Here is a 19,483-nt window from a genome sequence, read left to right as displayed (position 1 = left end):
CAAGGCCTGGGACCATCTGTAGGAGATAAATAAATCAAAATATCATCAGCAGATAAGTGTGGGCCATCTGCCGCTCTGTCAGTTGAACTGGCAGAGGCCTCTGGAGAATTCCGGAGAAGGTCTTGCCAAGACTCCACCAGCCGGGGCCGCGAGCAGATCTTCACGGGAGATGGGCTGCCATCGCCTCCTCTCTCCATTCCCTGCCCTCCGCGAGCCCATCGGGAGAAGGCGTGTGAACCTTCTCCCTTGCCAGGCAGTTGGAGTTGTTGCTCGTTGTAGGTCATCTGCCCTCCAGGCTAGTTCCAGTGACTTCCACTCCCACTCGAGGAAAACGGACCCTGTGCCCACCCAGAGGCCTGGCTCCTTCCGAGGCCTGGTTCTCAGAACAACTCAGCCTCAGACCCACCCCGAGCCCAGGCTGGTGTCTCAAAATGCAGCTGCTTCAAGAAGGCTGCTGGGGGTCCCCTTCTTTGTGTGTGACTTTTGTCTCGGCAGTATTGGGGTTTGAACTCAGGGCTTTGTGCTTGGTAGGCAGGTGCTCTACTACTAGACCCATACCTCCGGACCACTCAGCTTCCATTGTTTTTCATTTAGGGTCTTATGTATTTGCCTGGCGTTGGCCTCAAACTGGGAACTTCCCATTTAATACCTTCCACGTCGCTGGATGATAGGGATGCTGCACCTCACCAGGCATAACTTATTTGAGACGAGGCCTTGCTTATCTTCTCCCCCCCCAGCCCCCCCAGATTGGCTTCAAACTGAAATTTTTCTGGATCACCACTTCCTTACTGGCTGGGATTATAGATGTGAGCGACTGTCTCTGGTAGACGGTGCTTTTGTTTTTTTTTCCCCAACATGCTTGCAGAGGAGTGACAAGGATAAAGATCTATGCCCGCCATCTGCCAGCTGTGCGTGGTGGTAGATGAGTGACTGGATTGTCCCGTGCCTCAGTTTCTCCATCTATAGGATGGGAGTGCTGCCGTGAAGGTTAGCAGAGTGCACTGTGCAGTACTTAGAGAGGCTGGGCCCGAGGCAGACGCTCAGCTGATGCCGACATTGGCTGACTTTGAGAGACCCCCATCCCTGTGTCCTCCATCTCCTGCCTCCCTCCCCATCCTACTTCCCCTGCCTCAGCATCACCATCTGCTGCGGCGTGGAAGGAAGTCACGCTCCTCAGACCCCGGATATGGGGCTCAGCCAACGATGCTGGGCACCCCGCGTCCCTTCCTCCCACAGCCTGGGCTCTGCTGCCAACGAAGCCCCGAGCACGTCGGCGTCTGCGCCAAGGGCAACATGGCTGACCCGCGGCGTTCCGCACGCCTCGTGCCAGCTCCCAGCCCCTGCCCTGGCCCACCTCCCTCCATGGTGCCCGCGGCTGTGCCAGGTCCCCTCCACCTGCTCAGGTTGAGGCTTCAGAGTCACGGCTCCCTCCCAGCTTCTGGCTTGGGAGGAGGGGGGGTGTGTGTCTCTCACCTGGGGTGCGGGCGAGGTGCCCAGGTGGGGAGGGCATTTTCAGAGCTCCTTCCATTCAATCCTTCGCCAGCTTGGCATGTGGGTGCCAGTGCCCATCAGTGGTCAGCTGTCATCAAACACACCGAAGGTTCCAGAAGTAAACCATTTAAAGCCGAAGTTTCAACGCGTGAGCCTCGCTGCGGCCTCATGAAATGTCGTCATGAAATGTGTGCTTCTCACTCCTGTGGTCCCGGCTCAGCTCAGAGCTAGCCGGCTGTCTCTCAGCTTCGAGGGAGAAGGGCCGTAGTCACACACTTTTATTACTGGGCTTGGTTTCCATTGTTGTAAGTTCGCAGTTTTTGTGCCAGTACTGAGGCTTGAACTTGGGGCCTTGTGCTCTTGCTTGGGTTTTTCACGCAAGGCTAACATTCTTGGAGCCACAGCTCCACGTCTGGCTCTTTCGGTGGTTCATTGGAAATTAGAGTCACACGGGCTTTCCTGCCTGGGCTGGCTTTGATCTGCCATCCTCAGCTCTCAGCCGCCTGAGTTGCTGGGATGTCAGGCGTGAGCCACGGGTCCTAGGATACATTTTAGAGGGTCAGGGGCTGAGGAGGGGAGGAGGAAGATGGCGAGCTCCTGGTCTGTGCCATGACTCTGTGGCCAAGCCTCCGGCCCCCACAGAGTCACTGGTAACCGAAGTCCATGGCGAAGGACACATTCTAGCACCTCCTATGAGAGGACTTCCCTAATGATCAGGTGAATGATGCCCAGGCAAGACTTGCAGCCCCCTGCCCCTGCCCTGCCTCTGCAGACCGGTGTGGCTCCCCCTCCTCCCGTCCACCCGTCCATAACGAGTCACGCATGAGCCCCTGGGAGGCTGCCATCTGCTTCCTGTCAGGCCCCGGCTGGCCCAGATGGTAACCGTGTCGGCTCAGATCCATCCACACAGGCGCCAGCCCCCCGGCGGCGCCCCACAGGCCTGGAAGCCGCTGGTCTCCTCCTAGTCCCCACCTGGTGACCTTGAGTGGAGGCTGGGCCCACGGGGCCTGGTCACAGAGCAAGGCACCTGTGAGGAGCTTCCAGAGGCCGTGGGGGGGGGGGTGCTCCCCGTGGGGAGAACGCCAGCCTCCAGCAACTGAGGACTGCTTCCAGCCGGAGGGCCTTGTGAAACTTCTAGAACTTCTGATAGAACCCAGCGTTTCTCCCTCATCCTTCTCCCTAGGGGGCCCTGGGGTCCAACTTGGGAATAAGAGCCTTCCTTCCTTCCTTCCTTCCTTCCTTCCTTCCTTCCTTCCTTCCTTCCTTCCTTCCTTCCTTCCTTCCTCCTTTCCCTTCCTCCCTCCCTCCCTCCATTCCCTTCCCTTCCCTCCTTCCCTCCCTCCTTCCCTTCCCTTCCCTTCCCTTTCCTCCCTTTCCCCTTCCCTTCCCCCCCCCTTACCCCTTTCTTTTCTTTTCTGCTGGTACCGCTCTACCACATGAGCCACAGCTCTACTTCTGGCATTTGGGTGGTTAATTAGAGACCAATGTCTTTTGGACTTTGTTACCCAGCCTGGCTTTGAACTGCCATTCTCAGATCTCAGCCTCCTGAGTGGCTAGGATTATAGGCGTGAGCCACCAGTGCCCAGCTAATAAGAATGATTTTTTTCTCCCAGTACTAAGATTTGAACTCAGAGCCTGATGGTTACCAAGCCAGGTGTTCTACCACCTGAGCCTCGCTCCCAGCTCATCAGGAGGGTGATTCCAATGCACATCCGAGCTGGACTCAGTTTGACCTTTTTTTTTTTTTTTTTTTTGGCCAGTCCTGGGCCTTGGACTCAGGGCCTGAGCACTGTCCCTGGCTTCTCTTTGCTCAAGGCTAGCACTCTGCCACCTGAGCCACAGCGCCACTTCTGGCCATTTTCTATTTATATGTGGTGCTGGGGAATCGAACCCAGGGCTTCATGTATACAAGGCAAGCTGTCTTGCCACTAGGCCATATTCCCAGCCCTCAGTTTGAGCTTTTGAGACTCAGTCGGCAACAGAAGGTAGCAGAGAACCCTCCCAGGGAGAAGGGTCCCAAAAGATGCCCTGAACCCCCATGGGAGAGCTGAAAGCCGGCAGGGGAAATTCCTGCATGGTGAGGGGGTAGAGGGACCTCCACGGATGACCAAACAGCTCTTTCCCCATGGGAAAGTGAGACATAGGGTCCAGCACAGCTTTTCTTCCCAGGCAGGTGCCAGTGGCTCACGCCTGTATCCCAGCTACTCAGGAGGATGAGATCTGAGGATTGCAGTTGAAGCCAGCCAGGGCAGGAAGTCTGTGAGACTCTTGTCTCTCATTAACCAGTTTAAAAAAAAACACAAACATACCTGGAAGTAGAGGTGTGGCTCAAGTGGTTGAGCCCTAGCCTTGAGCAAAAGAAGCTCAGGAACAGCACCCAGGGCCTGAGTTCAAGCCCCAGGACTGACTGGCACAAAAAAGAAAAGAAAAAACACCTTGTTCCCAGTTGGGAACCAAGACCAAACACCTTTACTTATATTTAGATGTAGTAAATGACCCAGGTATCTATGTGCAGGGCCTGGGCTTTTCCAAAGCGGAGACCACCTAATGAATGGGGTGCGCCTTGGGCCCTCCCTACCCCTCACCCCCCATGGGGTCAAGAAGAGTGTGCTGAGTGTTGGAGAGCCAGGTGCTCTGGCCTTCCATTAGGGACGCAGTGGCGGTAGCGGTGGGGGCCTTGTAAAGCAGCCAGTGGGCAGCATCTGTGGGGGGAGGAGTTGGGGGGAGCCGTGCTGTGGGGACCCAAGGGACACACACTCGAAATGTCCCATCTTCAGCCTCAGTTTCCCCTGGAATCCCCGTGTTGCCCGCGTGGGCTGAGCTGACCATGGTGGCTCCCATGGGGATCACAGCTGGCTACATCCCTGGCACCCGTTCCTGGGGTTCAGGGTTTGGGGAATTCTGGCATTGGGGAGGCCTGTGGGGTCCGGCTGACCTCAGGGCAGCTGTGGGGGGGGGGCTAGGGGTGGGGACAGGCAGAAGCCTGAGGTGCGTGCAGGCTTGCACTCTCTCTCTGTGTCTCTCATTCTGAAGGTCATTCTTTTCTCTTCCAAGGTGAGACCTGTCGCAGCTTCATTGACCTGGCCCCGGCGTCGGAGAAAGGTGAGTGTGCCCTTCGCCCTCTGGGGTCGCATCTGGGGGTTGGCTGGAGGTCAGATGGCTCTCAGGGCCTGGCAAAGGTCCAGGTGGAGAGGAAGAAGGGGCTGGCATGGCTCCCCCTGCCTTGGGCGGTAGGAGGCTGGCATGCCCCCCCCCCCAGCCTTGGGGCAGCCCCCGGGACCTCACCCAGGCCTGGGCTCTGGGAGGGTTTGGCTCCCTGGCTGGGGGACTCATGGCCCACTGTCTCTCCTGGAGTAGCCAGGGCCAGTCTGCGAGATTGCCGTTGTCCATGAGGGTCCCCTGCTGGGCTGGCCCAGCAGCCAGGGCTCGGGACCACCCCCCTGTGCCTGGACCTGAGCCCAAAGCTGTCTCAGGCAGCGGCGACTTGTGCGATCTGACAACTCGGGTGTAGCGATGGCAGTGTAGGATTACGTCAGGCTACAGGTAACAGCAACCCCAGTTAATTTGTCTCTGCTCAGGGTGACTCCCCAGCACAGATTCCTGCTTTCCCACGGTTTATTCCCCCCCCTCCCCGGTCTTCGTCTTCATGGTCTAAGGTGGTAGCTTGGGGTGCCAGCCATTGCGTCTGCATTCCAGGCAGCTGGGTAGAGGACGAGTGTAGCAGGAAGGACAAAGGTTGTAGGTCTGCTCTAAGGACACCATGATCCCTGCATAGAGTCCTTCATCAGAGTTCCCAACATGGCCTCGCTTGGGACAGGTAGAAGCTGGAGGTGTGTGTGTGCTTGCATGCTCTCTCTCACTCGGGCACACACTCCTCTCTCTCTCTCTCTCTCTCTCTGGTAGGAGTGGAGTTTGAACTAAGGGCTTCACCCCTGCTAGGCAAGCCCTCTACCACATGAGCCGCACCCCTGGCCCTTTCTGCTTAAGTTATTAATATTTTTCAGGTAGGATCTCATGCTTTGGTCCCAGTCCAGTCTTGGGCTGTGATCCTTCCCCGGGCCTACCACGGCCATGTGCAAGGAGAGTAGACCACGTGCTTTGGCTCAGGCCCCCTGTCCAGTCCCTGGTGACTTCTGGGGCCTCCCTGTCTCTCCTGACCTCCAATGCTGCCTCTGCCTCCTCGGCCGTCCTAGTCAGAGGCCCAGGCCATCCCCCCTCCTCCCCGGGGCCCGCTGTCTCCATGGCATGGGCCTTGGCAGAATCCGTGGCAGGGGGATGGGGATGTCAGCAGCCCCCGGGGGAGGGGAGGAGAGAGGGGCTGGCCACGTTCCTGGCCATCTCATTCCTGTCCGTCTCTCCTGTCCACTCCTGTAGTCCCTGACTGAGCCCCTCAAAAGAGGGTGGACACACACTGTCCCATTGAGTCCTGGCCACCCTCAAACGCAGGGAGGAGATGGGCGTTTGGTGCGTGACTGAGGGATGGAGGAAGGGGTGGGCCAGAGGCCTTGGGCGCCTTACTCAAGGTCACACAGCAAGGTGAGGGCAAAGCTGGCTCATGCTCCTCCTCCCCACCTAGCCTGCCTCCCAGCCTCCCTGGGCCTTCTCCTCCTACCCCCTCAGTTCTGGGGTGCTGGTTCTGCCCCCCCCCACCTGCCCCACACCACTTTTTCTCTGAAGTTCTGGGCTCTTCTAATTATAAGCTCTTATTAAGCTCCTAAGCCTGGTGGAGGATCGCTCCCAGAGATCACAACGTCTAATAATTGCTTTAGTGGCTCTAATTCCAATTATTCAAGATTATCTTTCCAGGTAATTAGCTACCCGGCAGACTTCCATGCTCACTCTCTCGCACAACGTCATCTAAACCCCACAGCGACTGGCCCTGGCGCTTGCAAGCTGGGAACAGGCCCGGCATGGCGAGGGGTTCTGCCAGGCGTACAGCTACACAAATGGTGGCCGTCCGGGCAGTGTCTACGCTGGGCCGCAGCGTGAGAGGAGCAGGGATACAGAGGCAGGGTGAAACGCAGACAGCAACCCTGGTGCCAGCAGCTCACGCCTGTCATCCTAGCCACTCAGGAGGCTGTGACCCGAGGATCACAGTTCAAAGCCATCCCGGGCAAGAAAGTCCATGAGACTCTTATCTCCAATGAACCATTAGAAAATCGGAAGTGGAGCTGTGGCTCAAAGCAATAGAGCACTAGCCTTGAGTGAAAGAAGCTGAGACAGTGCCTAGACCCTGAGTTCAAGCCCCGCAACCGACATTCATCCTAAAAGCCTCTACAGGCAACTCATTGTTGAGCCACCTTGTTTGTGATTTGGCGGGTCATATATAAGCCTTCTTTGTTCTCTGTTGTAACTACCTTCACTGTACCAAAACCGAGAGAGTGACCTGTGAAGAAGAAAGGTTTACAATAGATCATGGATTGCAGTTGATCCTCCTTGCTTTAGGCCTGTGTTGAGGCAGCACATTATGGCTGGGGCAGGGGAAGAGGAACCTTGCTTGTCTTGTGGGCAGAGAACAAAAGCGAGAGTGTAATTTAGGGAAGAGTAATAAATTTTAAGAAAAGGAAGCATGTGTCCAATATTAGATGTCATTTCGTTTGATTGTACTAGTTATGTCAGTACTGAGGCTTGACCTCAGGGTCTGGGTATTGTCCCTTAGCCTTTACGGTCAAGGCCGGCACTCTACCACTTGAGTCACAGCTCCACTTCTGGCTTTCTTTTTTTTGCTGGTTCCTTGGAGGTCAGAGTCTCATAGACTCTCCTGCCTAGGCTAACTTTGAACTTCAGATCTCAGCCTTCTGCGTAGCTGGGGTGACAGGCGTGGGCCTGGCACCCAGTGGCCTTGCCCATTGTTGCCTCTATTAATTGGGTATGAATTCCCATCTCTCTCCTGATAGCATTTGCCATGGTGAGATTTATAAATGGAGCCAATTTGGCGGGTGAGGGATGGCATATCGTGGTGGTTTTCAATTGCCTCTCCCGGTTAGTAATGAACGCGCGCGTCCTTCCGTGTTTCCGCCATTCGGATGCCGGCTTGTGCGCAATGCCTGTTTGTATCTTTTGGCTGTTTCCATTAAATTAGCTGTCGTTTTCTTTCTCTTATTGATTTATAGGAGTTTTGTAATTTCCTGTTGTCTTTGGTCAGCCTCTGTAAGTTGCCGAATTCCCCCATGCGGTGTCTGTCTCAGACATCCATAAACAGGAGTTCTTCTCCCCTAATTGTTGCAAGAGAAACCTACTGTACAATTGAGCATCTTGGCAGGCTGTGAGCTCAGAGCTGAGCATTGTTCCATGCAGCCTCCCGCACACGCATTGCCCTTGACCACCCCAAACCACGAGCCTGCGCTCTGAGGACGGCAGCGCCCTGATTACTGCCTTCTGGGCGGGCCGCTGGCCACCCCTATGCCCTCCCCCACCTGTGAACTTGCCTTTGGAAGGGTCCTCACCATGGCAGAGCCCGTCCATACGTGGCCCTTTGTGTCCTGTGGATGGTACTTACCACAGTGTCTTCAAAGCTCACCTAGGCTGCAGCACGTGCCAGAACAGAATTCCCTTCTGAAGGCTGAATCATGTTCTGTGGTGCATGCATACCATGTTTTGTTTGTCCATCCATCCATCATCTGTCCATCTGTCCATCCACTCAACATTCATCCATCCATCCATCCATTTATCCATCAGCCATCAGCCATCAATCTGATCTATCCTTCTATCCATACACCATCTATCATCTCTCCAACTGTCCATCCATTTATCCACCACCCATCCACCACCCATCCACCACCCATCCACCTGTCCATCAGCTTGTCTACCCATCCATCCATCCATCCATCCATCCATTCAGATACACTGGCCATGGTGCTGAACCAAGCCCTAGATGGGAAAACCCAAGTGTCTGGCAGGCGGGTGGGAGGGGGGGGGAACCTCAGAGGAGGCATTTAAACTGAAGTTTCTTAAGTGGGACAGCGGTGTCTTGTGTGTGGCTATCAGCTCACCCTGCGGTGCAGCAGGATGGTCGGATGTGGACTTTGAACCTGCATCTGCATGCAGCTCAGGCACAGTCCTGTGTGTTTAGATTGAGGGGTTGCAGCATTTTAGCCTGTTCCGGGGACCTGAGCTTTTACTCTCCATCTGCTGGATGATCAACATTTCTAGCTCTTCTCAGCCTGGGTCTGGTCAGAAAGCACCTGCTCCCTTCTCACCCCCAGCCCCCACCTCCCCTGTCATTCCTCCTGATTAAACACCGCCCCGGCGCTGCGTGTCGCCTGTCGTCCGAGCTGCCTCTGTCCATCCCGGGCTGTCTCTGTCTGGACAGGCCTGCTGCGCCTGGCTCTTTTCTCTCTCGCCAGCAGGAGGACTGGCAATCTTCTGGGATTTAATTACAGCTCCCCCCAGGGCCTTTCAGTCCATCACGGGGCTCCTGCGGGCTGCGGGCTGAGAGGGTGACGGGTGCGTGCCGGGATGAGCGGCGGCCACGCCCCGTGTGCTGCTGTGCGCGTGGCCGGCCCCGGGCGCCTTTGGGCTGCTCGGCTCTTTTTCTCAGCAAAAGAAAAACAAAAACAAAATCTCACTTCCGTTTTGCAAGATCAGAGAAGATCCTAGAAGAAAGAGGGCTGGGCAGGAGGGCAATGGGGACCACAGCCAGGGGGACAGCGGCTCCCAGGCGGGGGGGGCAGCTGCTGTCCCAGGGGGTGCCAAAGCTCTTTTCCCCCTTTAAGTAATGACTTGGTAATTCTGCTCACTTTAATTAAGTCAGCCTGGCATGCTGACAGCTCAGGTTCAGGCGGGGAATCTTCTTAGCTCCAGGCAGCTGCGCTAAAGTCCAAGGAAACAAAACAAGACAAAAAAAAACGACCCCACGGTGAGGGGCAGCACACAGAAAGAAACCTGGCGTCTTCTCTGCTGCCACCGCAGACTTTGCTCACTCGCCACACAGGGCCACAGGAGAATGTTCCAGAGCTGGCAGCGAGTTGTGGCTATTCTCCGTCGCTTCGAGCGAGACCAGAGAGGCTTTCTGTTGCTATCTTAAATCTCAGGGGCTGCATGAGCCATAGAATGCCTATAATGTCGGGTCTCAAGCGTGCCTCAAATATAAGAGTGTGAGCAGGGGTGTCATGAAGAATAATCAGGAGTCCGAGATCTAAGGATTGTAGTTCAGGGCCAGCCCAGCTAGGAAAGTCTGTGAGACTCTTTCCTCCAATGAACCACTTTTAAAAATAAAGTGGAAGTGTGGCTCAAGCAGTAGAGCACCAGTCTTGAGCAAAAACAAACAAACGAAAGCGAAGAGATGGTATCTGGGTCCTGAGTTCAAGCCTTGGGGTGGCACAAGGAAAAACAAAAGACAAAAAAGACTGAGAAGCTTCTAAACATCTCCCCTCCACATGCTCCTCCTTCTACCCAGGAGCACTCATCAGGTTCTTTCCTGTGTAGCCCAGAATGCAATGCAGGGGGGAGCGGGCCTTCCCCTCTCTCCTAGTGCACCCTCTCTCCACCTCTGTCTGGGTGGGGCGGGAGCAGGATCCAGCCTGGCCAATCACAGGGATTCATCTTCCTCGCTGCCGTGCCAGGTATTGGTTGTGGGCAGCTTGGTTGCTCCGTGGCACTTCCTGCCCTTTCTCCTGGGCTGCTGGACAAGGCTGGACAGACGTCGCCTGGGCTGCTGGCCTGTGTCCCTGTCACCCTCCAGGACATCACACAAAGCTCTGACTCAGGATTGAGCTGGGTCTGTTCTGAGCAACAGGTTGAGCACAGAAGGTGAAGGGTGGGAGACAAAGTGGGAGAAGAGGGTGGCCTGTGAGTGACGGACCGGCAGCCTCAAAGGCCTCAGGAGGGAATTTGGACTTGATTCTAGCAGCAGCAAGGGAGCATTGTCCTGCCCATCCCACCCCCCAACCTGGAAGCTGTACCCCCAACTCATTCCTGCACATGACATCAAGTGAGATACAGACAGGTGTGAGTGAGAATTCGAGGACTGGTATCCTCAAGCACCCCTAACAACTTGTTCCATGGAATAGGCTCATTGCTTCCCCTTCCCCGCCTCCCAGGGCCATTTCTGCTCTGTCTGGTGATGGAATTAGAATCATTTAAAAGAAAACACAAGCTGACACTTCATCCTTTCTCTGTTCAATTGGTAGTGCCTTCCAGGAGGGCTGTGTGAAGAGAGATTGGGATGGGTCTCTCGGGCTCTGTGGGGGAGTGCTGTGATCGATTGGCAATGTCTGTCCTGGGTAAAGGAATGGAGCCTAGGAAGCATTCATCTCCGGGCCCTGATCCCAGAGATGTTTCCTACAGCGCCAGGCGGTACTTTACATCTGATGGCTGAACAGCTTGTAGTACCAAGCCAAGAATAAAAATGTCCAGCCAGTTAGAGTAGCCAGCAGGGCTTCCTGCTTTACAAAGGCAGGAAGTTTTTTTTTTTTTTTCCTTCTTTGAACCCTCTGCTACCATTTGAACTTCATTTCTTCTGATGGCCACACTCTAGTTTTCCCTGAGCATTGATGCTCATGCCAGGCCTCTGCCAATCGAAGCACCTCGCTCCTCTCTCATTGTGTGATTGGCTGACAGGTGATGAGATGCAAGGAAATGCTAGCCGTCTCCACAAGGAAAAGGGGAGGGGAGGGGCCAAGCAAGGTGTCCAGGCCTCACAGTGGCCATGTCTATAATTCCAATGCTTGCAAGGCTGAGGCAGGCCTGCCTCAAAACTAAAACCAGAACCAAATGCACACAAAACAGCCCAGTGGATTTGAATATGGTAAGAAGTGGATCCTAAACAAAGGGCCTGTTGCTCTCTGAGAGCTCTCTTAGCTTTCAGCCATGTTCTTACCACTGGGTAGAGCCTGAGACTCACATCTCAAGGTGAAAGGCAGAACACAAGGAAGGGCTGAACTCTAGACCCAGCTGCACCTGAAGCCGAGATCTTCCTCCACATTTTCAGCTGGGCAGAGTATCTGGCTGCTGCAGCTTGTTTGGGTTGTATTTTCTGTCCCCTGGGTCTCAGGGAGACCTGATGTCAATTGCATATCTAACTTGGCAAAGGGAAGATGGCTTAATTTGTATGTCTTTAAAGTTCTAGCTCAGGTTCTTTTTAGAATGTGCAGGCCATGGACAGTATAACTTAGTTAGGACACATACATATTTGTTTATTTATTTACTTACTTTTCCAGCTCTGGGGCCTGAACTTGGCTTCCCACTCTTATTTAACTTTTTTGGCTCAAGGCTGGTGCTCTACCACTAGAGTCACACCTCCATTTTTTTGGTAGTTAACTGGAGATAAGAGTCTCACAAGACTTGGCTGCCCAGGCTGGCTTGGAACCTCCAGGCTGAGATCTGAGCCTCCTGAGTAGCTGGGATTACAGGAGCGACCATCAGCACCCAATTCAAGCTCACTCCTTACTGGGGTTCCATGGGGCCTCCTGTGGGGAGGCTGTCTCAGCTTTTGCCTGTTTCCTTTGGAACTACAAGGGGACATTTGGCAAACTCCTTCCCGGAAGTCACCACACTCCCTGGGTTACTCAGACCCAGCCCTGCTCCTTCCTCCGTGGTCCCTGGGGCTTTTCAAAGCCAACGTGTAGGGTGCATACATGCAAAGGGTGCGCAGAGGGCGCGTGCGGGGTGTGTGCATGGGCAGAGGGTGCGTGCAGGGGTGTGCGCATGCGCGGAGGGTGGGCGTGCGCATGTGCAGAGGGTGCGTGCAGGGGTGTGCGCATGCGCAGAGGGCACGTGCGTGTGCATGCGCAGGGCGTGTACTAAGTGCTCACAAATGAAGTGTGCACACGTGTAGAGGACGTGCAGGTGTGTGCGCGTGCTCAGCATGTGTGCATGCGCGGGTGTGCGCTCAGGCACAGAACATATATGCGTCCCGGGCCGGGATGGCAGGGCTCCTCCGTCACCTCCTGACAGGTGACTGCAAGCCCGAGGTCGGGGAGGCGGGAAGGCGCCCAGGCTACGCGTGCGGGCCTCCTCCACACGCGGCCGCCGCCACGCGTCCCTTCCACACTCGGCCTCCGCCACGCGTGCGGGCCCCTTGCACACTCGTGTTGATTTTGTTTTAGCTCGGAGGTGGCCAGGACCCAACGCTGAAACAACTGGAAGGGCGCAGGGCTGACCCTCCTCCTTCCCCTTCTCCTGACCCTCCTCCTTCCCCTCCTCCTTCCCCTCCTCCTTCCCCTCCTCCTTCCCCTCCTCCTCCCCCTCTTCCTCCCCTCCCTCTCCTCTCCCCCTCCCCCTCCCCCTCCCCCCTCCTCCTCTTGAGCAACCTGGCCTGGCGGGCAGGAAGCCCAGGGGGTCCCCACCACTTCCACCACCACCAACAGAAACACAAGATCCTTCCAGAATCCGCCCCCCCCACGCCCCATCCTCTTAGCAGAGAAGGAAACTGAGGCTCAGAGAGAGCCTCACTGCTCCGGATCATCAAGCTTCAAAGCCACAGATTATTCTCCTCAAGGATGTATGGCGAGTCCCCCCAGCCATGCCACCCCGCCCGACCAGCCGCATCGTCCCTCAGCGGTCCGCTGGTATTCATAATGCAGCCGGGAGAGTCTTTACATCATTAGAGATTCCTTGACAAATTCATTTGGGACGACTGTATAATATTTCATATTGTCAACACGGACGTGTGTGTACAAGGACACTAATTGCATCGTTACGGATGATGGCAAAAATGGAATGTAATTAAGTGACACATAAAAATGTTCCTGAGATGATGCTTTGCAAAACCAACAGGATGCAAAACTGCCTGATCAGCCTGCTCCTGCCTGGGGTTGGGGGGAGCTTACCCTCCTGCAAACCAGGAAGGAAACTACCCCTCCTTTCATCTGTGGATGTTGCTGGGAAAATTGTTTTGCTTTTTTCATGTTTGTGGATTCTTAAAAAAACAAACAAAAAACTGTTCACAATGAATACAGATTACTCCCTTGTTTTGGCTGGGTTCTTTTTTGAACTCAGAACCGTGTGACTTGAGTTTTTGCCCAAAATCAACTTCAGACTACGATCCTCCCATCTACAGCCTCCTGTAGCTAACTAAAAGCACAGGTTCACATCACCATGCCTGGCTTATTGGTTGAGATGGGACTTAGATAGCTTTTTTTTGCCCAGGTTGGTCTCAAACCATGGTCTTCCCAATCTTAGCTTCCTAAGTAGCTGGGATTGCAGGCATGTACCACTATAACCAACCTAATTAGTTTGACTTTCATGTATGGGGTGTTGGGGTTTGAACTAAGGATCTGGGAGCTATTAGCTTTTTCACTCAAGGCTGGTGCTCTACCACTTTGAGTCGCAGCTCCACTTCTGCCATTTTTTGTTTGCTTTTTTGGTGTTTAATTGGAGATAAGAGTCTTCTGGACTTTCCTGCCTGCTCTGGCTTTGATCCTCAGATCTCAAACTCCTGAATAGCTAGGATTACAGGTATGAACTACTGGTGCCCAGCCATTTTAACTTTTAAAGTTGTTATTGAGTGTATTATCTTACTCGCCAAAGCTTTGTGCAGTTGGAAGACATAAGAGTCAGATCTACAGCTTGGGTTCCAAGCTGACAAGCTCGTGCATGGCTGCTGTGGGCCCGGTGAGTTCAAGGCCCCAGAGTCCTGATCTGTACCATGCGGACCGAAACCCCAGCCTTCAGGAAGAAACGTGGACTTTCCACCACCCACCTGGTGTCGTCCCATGGTGACATGTGCGGTGCATCAGCAGGATTGAGGTCCAAGAGTGGCGAGGGCTGCCGCTTTCCAGACCAGGAGCCCGCAGGGAAGTGGAAAAGGGAGCATGAGAACGTCATTGGGAAGGAGACTGAGAAGCAGGAACAGGAACTGGAGGCATGGCTCAGCTGGTAGAGTACCAGCCAGAGAGCAAAGGGTCAGGTGCTGAGTTCAAGTCTTGGTCTCAGAAGAAGAGAGAGAGAGAGGAACAGCAAGTGCAAAGGTCCTGTGGAGTACCTGCGGAACAAGCACACAGCCCTGTGTACAAACACCAGTACCATCAAAAATAATTTCTAGAAGCTGGGTGTAGTGGTCAATTCCAGTTCTTGGAGAGCTGAGGTAGGAAGGCCTTAAGTTCAAAGCCAGCCTGGGCTACAGATTGAGATGCTCCCACAAACCAAAAAGGAAAAGGGGAAACAAGCTGCCTTTTGACTGAACACACAGGTTTTCTTTTCCTTGTCACAACTGTCTAAACAACACAGTACAATTGTGTGTGCAGTGTGGGTGTGTGTGGCACCTCCATTGTGTGAGAGAGCTTCACACAGAGAGGAGGGGCCTGGGGCCTGTGCAGACACGGTGGGATCGTCACAGCCGCACACAAGCACAATGGCACTCTCCTATGAGCACGGGTCTCTCCGGGCGGGAGCCGTTCATCCTGCTTGGGTAGCAACGTATTTGTCCTTGTCCCATGATGAAGGGGACTTGGGACCTGGGACTGTATTTCCTGGGAAAGTTCTGGAGCCTAAACTTGCCTGTCCGACTGCCTGCCTCCCTTCTGCCCTCCCCTCCACCATGGGTTGACACATGCCACCTTGGTGCCACATTCCTTCAGCTTGGATTGCCCGGCCTCTGCACGATGAGAAAAGATCTCCTTTGTAAGTTGCTTTGTCTTAGGAGTTCTGCTGGAGCTGCACAAAATGAGCTCAGACAGCAGTGATGGGGGCTGGTAGCCCAGCCCACGCCAGGTGCAGAGCGTGGGAGGCTGGGGTTCGGGGGCGATGCCCTCTCTGTCCTCTTCCCCAGGGCCCTGCTGGGCCAGCCTGGGGTGCAGGTGGGGTGGGTGGAGGACGGGAGGCTCCTCTGGGTTCCCCTGGAGATGAGCAGGCCACAGAGGCCGTGAGGGCTGACCACCCAGTCTCAGTCTCCAGATGAGGAGACCCTTGGGGCAAAGCTGTAGCCCAGGGTGAGGCTGCGGGGGGGGGGGGGGGGGGGGGGTCGGGGGCGGGGCCTGGTGGGTGGACGGATGCCTGGGGTGTCTCCACACTTTCCTTAGGAGCTGAGGTTTGCCGGAATGGAGCCAAGATCCCTCAGAGGCAGGGGCGGGGTAAGAGGAAAGAGAACCCTAGGGAGAACGATCCTGAGCCATGGCCCACTGTTCTGCACCCCCCATCCTGAGGGCCTCAGAGCCGGGTAGCCAGGACTGGGCCCATCTCTCCCTCCAGACAGAAACAGCTATTTCTTCTAGGGAAATTAACTTTCCCTTCCCCATTTTCTGCCAGAAGAGCTCCAATGTGAAAAAAAAAAAAATCTTGGCTTAATATACCAGCTTCTAGTGCAGCCTTACGGGAATTCTAATCTGAATTTTATTACCAGTGAGGTCCCATCTATTTTTCCATCTGATTTTTTTAAAACTAGGTTAGTTCCTTTTGTGAACTGTCTGGAAATCTAACCTTTCGTACCTCTTTAAAAAAAAAAACACAAAACTTTCTTCTTTTTTTTTTTTTTTTAAATGTGAAGCAGGCATTTGGAAGTTAGACTTTCAAAGGCCTCAGTCCAGTTTGCTTATTCCTTTGGATTGTGTGATCTTTAAAAATACCAAAGGAAATGCCATTTATATTGGCTAAAAGCTTCGTGGGTCTTCCCTAGAGGAGACGGCCAAGCCCTGAAGTTGGTGAGTCTGGATATTTTTAGACTCCCCGGGATAAAAGCAGGATTCCTTTGGTCTAGGTGGAGCAGAGGGGAGGGGGCGGCAAGATGAAAGACGCTGTCTGGTTCACAGAGACTCAGACGGCAAGGCGAAACCCCAGCAGAGTCCTGTCTGCCTTCTCTCACCTGCCAGGGTGAGCATGCTCAGCCAGGAGAGACTCATTTAGGAGAGGGCATAGTGGTGCACTCCTGTAATCCTAGCTCTTGGAAGGCAGAGGCAAGAGGATCAAGGGTTCAAGGCCAGCCTGGGCCACATAGTGAATCTTGGTCTCGATAAAAGCCAACCAACAAAGCTGGCCCTGGTTGCTCCCACCTGACATCCTAGCTACTCAGGAGGCTGAGATAGCATATGCTGGTTTGAAGCCAGACCCAAAGCCAGAACAGTCTGTGAGACTCCTATTTCCAGTTAACCAGAAAAAAAAAGAAGCTGGAAAGGGAGCTGTGGTTCAAGTGGTAGAGCTCCAGCCTTGAGCAAAAAAAGCTTAGGGACAGCGTCCAGGCCCTGTACTAGCACCCACACAGAAACAAATGAATGAGCAACATCACCACAAAGGATTAGAGAGGAAGAAAGACATAATGAGGATGATGGGAGAAAGTGAGCAAGCAACACACACACACACACACACACACACACACACACGAGAGAGAGAGAGAGAGAGAGAGAGAGAGAGAGAGAGAGAGAGAGCAACAAACACCAGTCCTCAGTTCACTCTGCAGTCTGCCCTCTCTGAGCTTTCCCTTCTGCCGTGGACCTGGGGGATGGACGCCAGAACTGGGGACTTGCTAAGTTCCCACCCTCTGCCCACCCTGCCCACTCCAGCCCCCCACTGGCATAGAGCTTGGCTTATTTCCAAAGGCCATTTCTGGGACCCGAAGAAAAAGTGAAAAAAACCAAAGCCAAACAAACAAACAAAAAAACCTCGATGTGGTCTGACGCTGAAGGCCAAGGTCACCACAACACATCTTAGCTTCTCCCAATGGTCTCAGGTTCCAGCAGGGCCATTTTTTTTTTATTTTATTTTTTGCCAGTCCTGGGCCTTGGACTCAGGGCCTGAGCACTGTCCCTGGCTTCTTTTTGCTCAAGAAAAGCACTCTGCCACTTGAGCCACAGTGCCCCTTCTGGCCATTTTCTATATATGTGGTGCTGGGGAATTGAACCCAGGGCCTCATGTATATGAGGCAAGCACTCTTGCCACTAGGCCATATCCCCAGCCCCCCAGCAGGGCCATTTTTTAAGGGCACGTCTGCTGGAAGCGTTTCTGCATTGACAGGGACGGGGGCCTGAGGGCCTCGGGGAGCCTGAAGGGGACAATGGGGACTTGCCAGAAATGGTTTCAATGATAGATGAGTGTGTACAGTTGCAAACCCTGGCTGCTATGCTGCTCCAACTTGTCAGTATTTACTGAGGTCCTACTGTGTGCCAGGACCATGTATGTGTGTATGTGTGTGTGTGTGTGCATGCGCACGCACACCATCTCTTTTAAACACAGTGGTACTCAGACATATCAGATGGTACTCAAGATGAACACTTGCCTGACCCCACGTCCAGGCCCCTCCCAAAGTGGGGGCCACTCTGAGGACACAATCCCAATGGCTTTCATCACAGGGACTTCAGGGCTGTGGTTCTTTCTGGAATCTTCTAGAAACTCTCCTTCTTTTCTTCTTTCTTCTTTCCTTCCTTCCTTCCTTCCTTCCTTCCTTCCTTCCTTCCTTCCTTCCTTCCTTCCTTCCTTCCTTCCTTCCTTCCTTCCTTCCTTCTTTCCTTCCTTCCTTCCTTCCTTCCTTCCTTCCTTCCTTCCTTCCTTCCTTCCTTCCTTCCTTCCCTTTTCTTTTTTTAAGTTTTCCTTTGGCAATGCCCAGGGGATGGAAGTCCCAACCTTGGGTTTGTTAGATGAGCACCTGCTACATGACAGCACCCGGCCTTGTGTGTCCCCTTCAGGATGTCCCAGGGGAGAACCCGGTTCCTTGCCGTGTCCCTGATCTTGAGGGGACAAGAGTTCCAGGGCTCAAGACCTTGCACCACTCCCAACCCCACGCTGAGCCTCCCAGGTCCTCTCCACCATGCTGATGGTCCAGAAGAATGTCCCCATCTCAAGATCTTGGCCATGTCCAGATAGTCCCTCCTACCTTGCAGGTGGCACACTCTCAGCTCTGGGGATTCGGATGTGTACAGCTTTGGTGGGTGCTCTGAGGGTGGGCAGGGCAGGGTCCCAGGAGACCCCTAGCACCCTGCCAGCAGAGGTCCCTCAGCAGTTCCCCTGGGGCTCAGGTCAAGACCACCAAGCTGTCCTGACTGATTCACCGAGGTTTCAGTACATCATGACTGCAGGTCTCGCCCTCTCTGGGGGCCACACTTTGGGCTGCAGTAAGCCACTGTGTGCCTGTCCTCCTGGCCTTTCCTTCATGCCTCACTCTGACCGTTGGCCCCCTCTGAGTCGGAGAGGCCTCTTTGGTGTCTGCCAGGCCCCTCTCCCTCAGGGGAAGCTGGCTGAGTGAGTTTGCGGCTACTTCATCCCTCCATGTGGAGATCAGGGTCTGTTCTGTGACTCAGAGTTGTAAAATGCTGCCTTTATTATAAGCTGAGCACCATGGGGCATGCCTGTAATCCCAGCACTCAGGATACTGAGACAGGAGGATTGTGGGTTCCAAGCCAATCCGGGCTACATAGCGGAACTCTGTCTCAACAAATGAAATGCTATATTTCTGTAGAGTATGCAGAGACAGAAATGACCTCAGACCCTATCTCCTGGCGGGGGTGTGGTCCTGGACAGGGTCTCTGGGGTGCTGACCGGGCAGGTGGGTGGGTCCTTCGCGGTGGCCCTGAGTTGGGGACAGGCCCAGCTCCATAGCTGCCACCAGGCAGGGACAGGGTGTCCAGGACGGGTGCCTTACCCGCCTTGCAAAGGAAATCCAGAAATCACTCTGCGTGTGTGTGTTTAATGTGAAGTTCCCTATTTTTAAATGTTGATAATGAATTCAGATATTTTTAAAAATATTGTGTGGGCCAAAGAAGACATTTCTAAGGCCAGATTCAGCCTGCCAGTGATTTGTCTGAGACACTGCTCACTTTCCTGTGAGGGAAACTGAGGATCATCACTGCAAAGGGACTTTGCTCTCAGCGCCTCCTGTCCGCAGGGGAGGCCCCTGGCCTCTTCCAGCACCAGCCTCCCTGCCTCTGAGCTACTATGTTGACATTTCCCCAAGAGCAGCCATCACCAAGCAAGCGCCTGGCTGTCCCAGCAGCCTGTGGGGCCTCATTTACATGAATTTACATGATTTAGCATGCTCTGTGTCAGCCGGTGTCCTGTCTCGCTGGAGGCTGCCAACATGCCATCGTTGATCCATCTCAGGCATTAAACTGATGTGGAATCGTTGGGA

The 19,483-nt window shown here is 54.2% G+C and overlaps 1 protein-coding gene across 3 annotated transcripts in view; it reads left to right on the top strand.

The window, feature by feature from the left end:
* Nucleotides 1-19,483, top strand: part of Gsg1l (GSG1 like) — an 89,834-nt gene that overhangs the window by 34,477 nt on the left and 35,874 nt on the right. For all 3 annotated transcript variants that reach the window (XM_048332702.1, XM_048332703.1, XM_048332701.1), the window contains exon 2: nt 4,546-4,593. In XM_048332702.1, coding sequence (XP_048188659.1) covers nt 4,546-4,593 — 48 coding nt within the window. The remainder of the gene's footprint in view (nt 1-4,545; nt 4,594-19,483) is intronic.

Source organism: Perognathus longimembris, chromosome 23 (assembly GCF_023159225.1).
Source record: "Perognathus longimembris pacificus isolate PPM17 chromosome 23, ASM2315922v1, whole genome shotgun sequence".
In the NCBI taxonomy this organism is placed as follows: Eukaryota; Metazoa; Chordata; class Mammalia; order Rodentia; family Heteromyidae; genus Perognathus; species Perognathus longimembris.
Note: the sequence above shows the minus strand (reverse complement) of the source record. Positions and strands in the feature narration are given on the sequence as shown.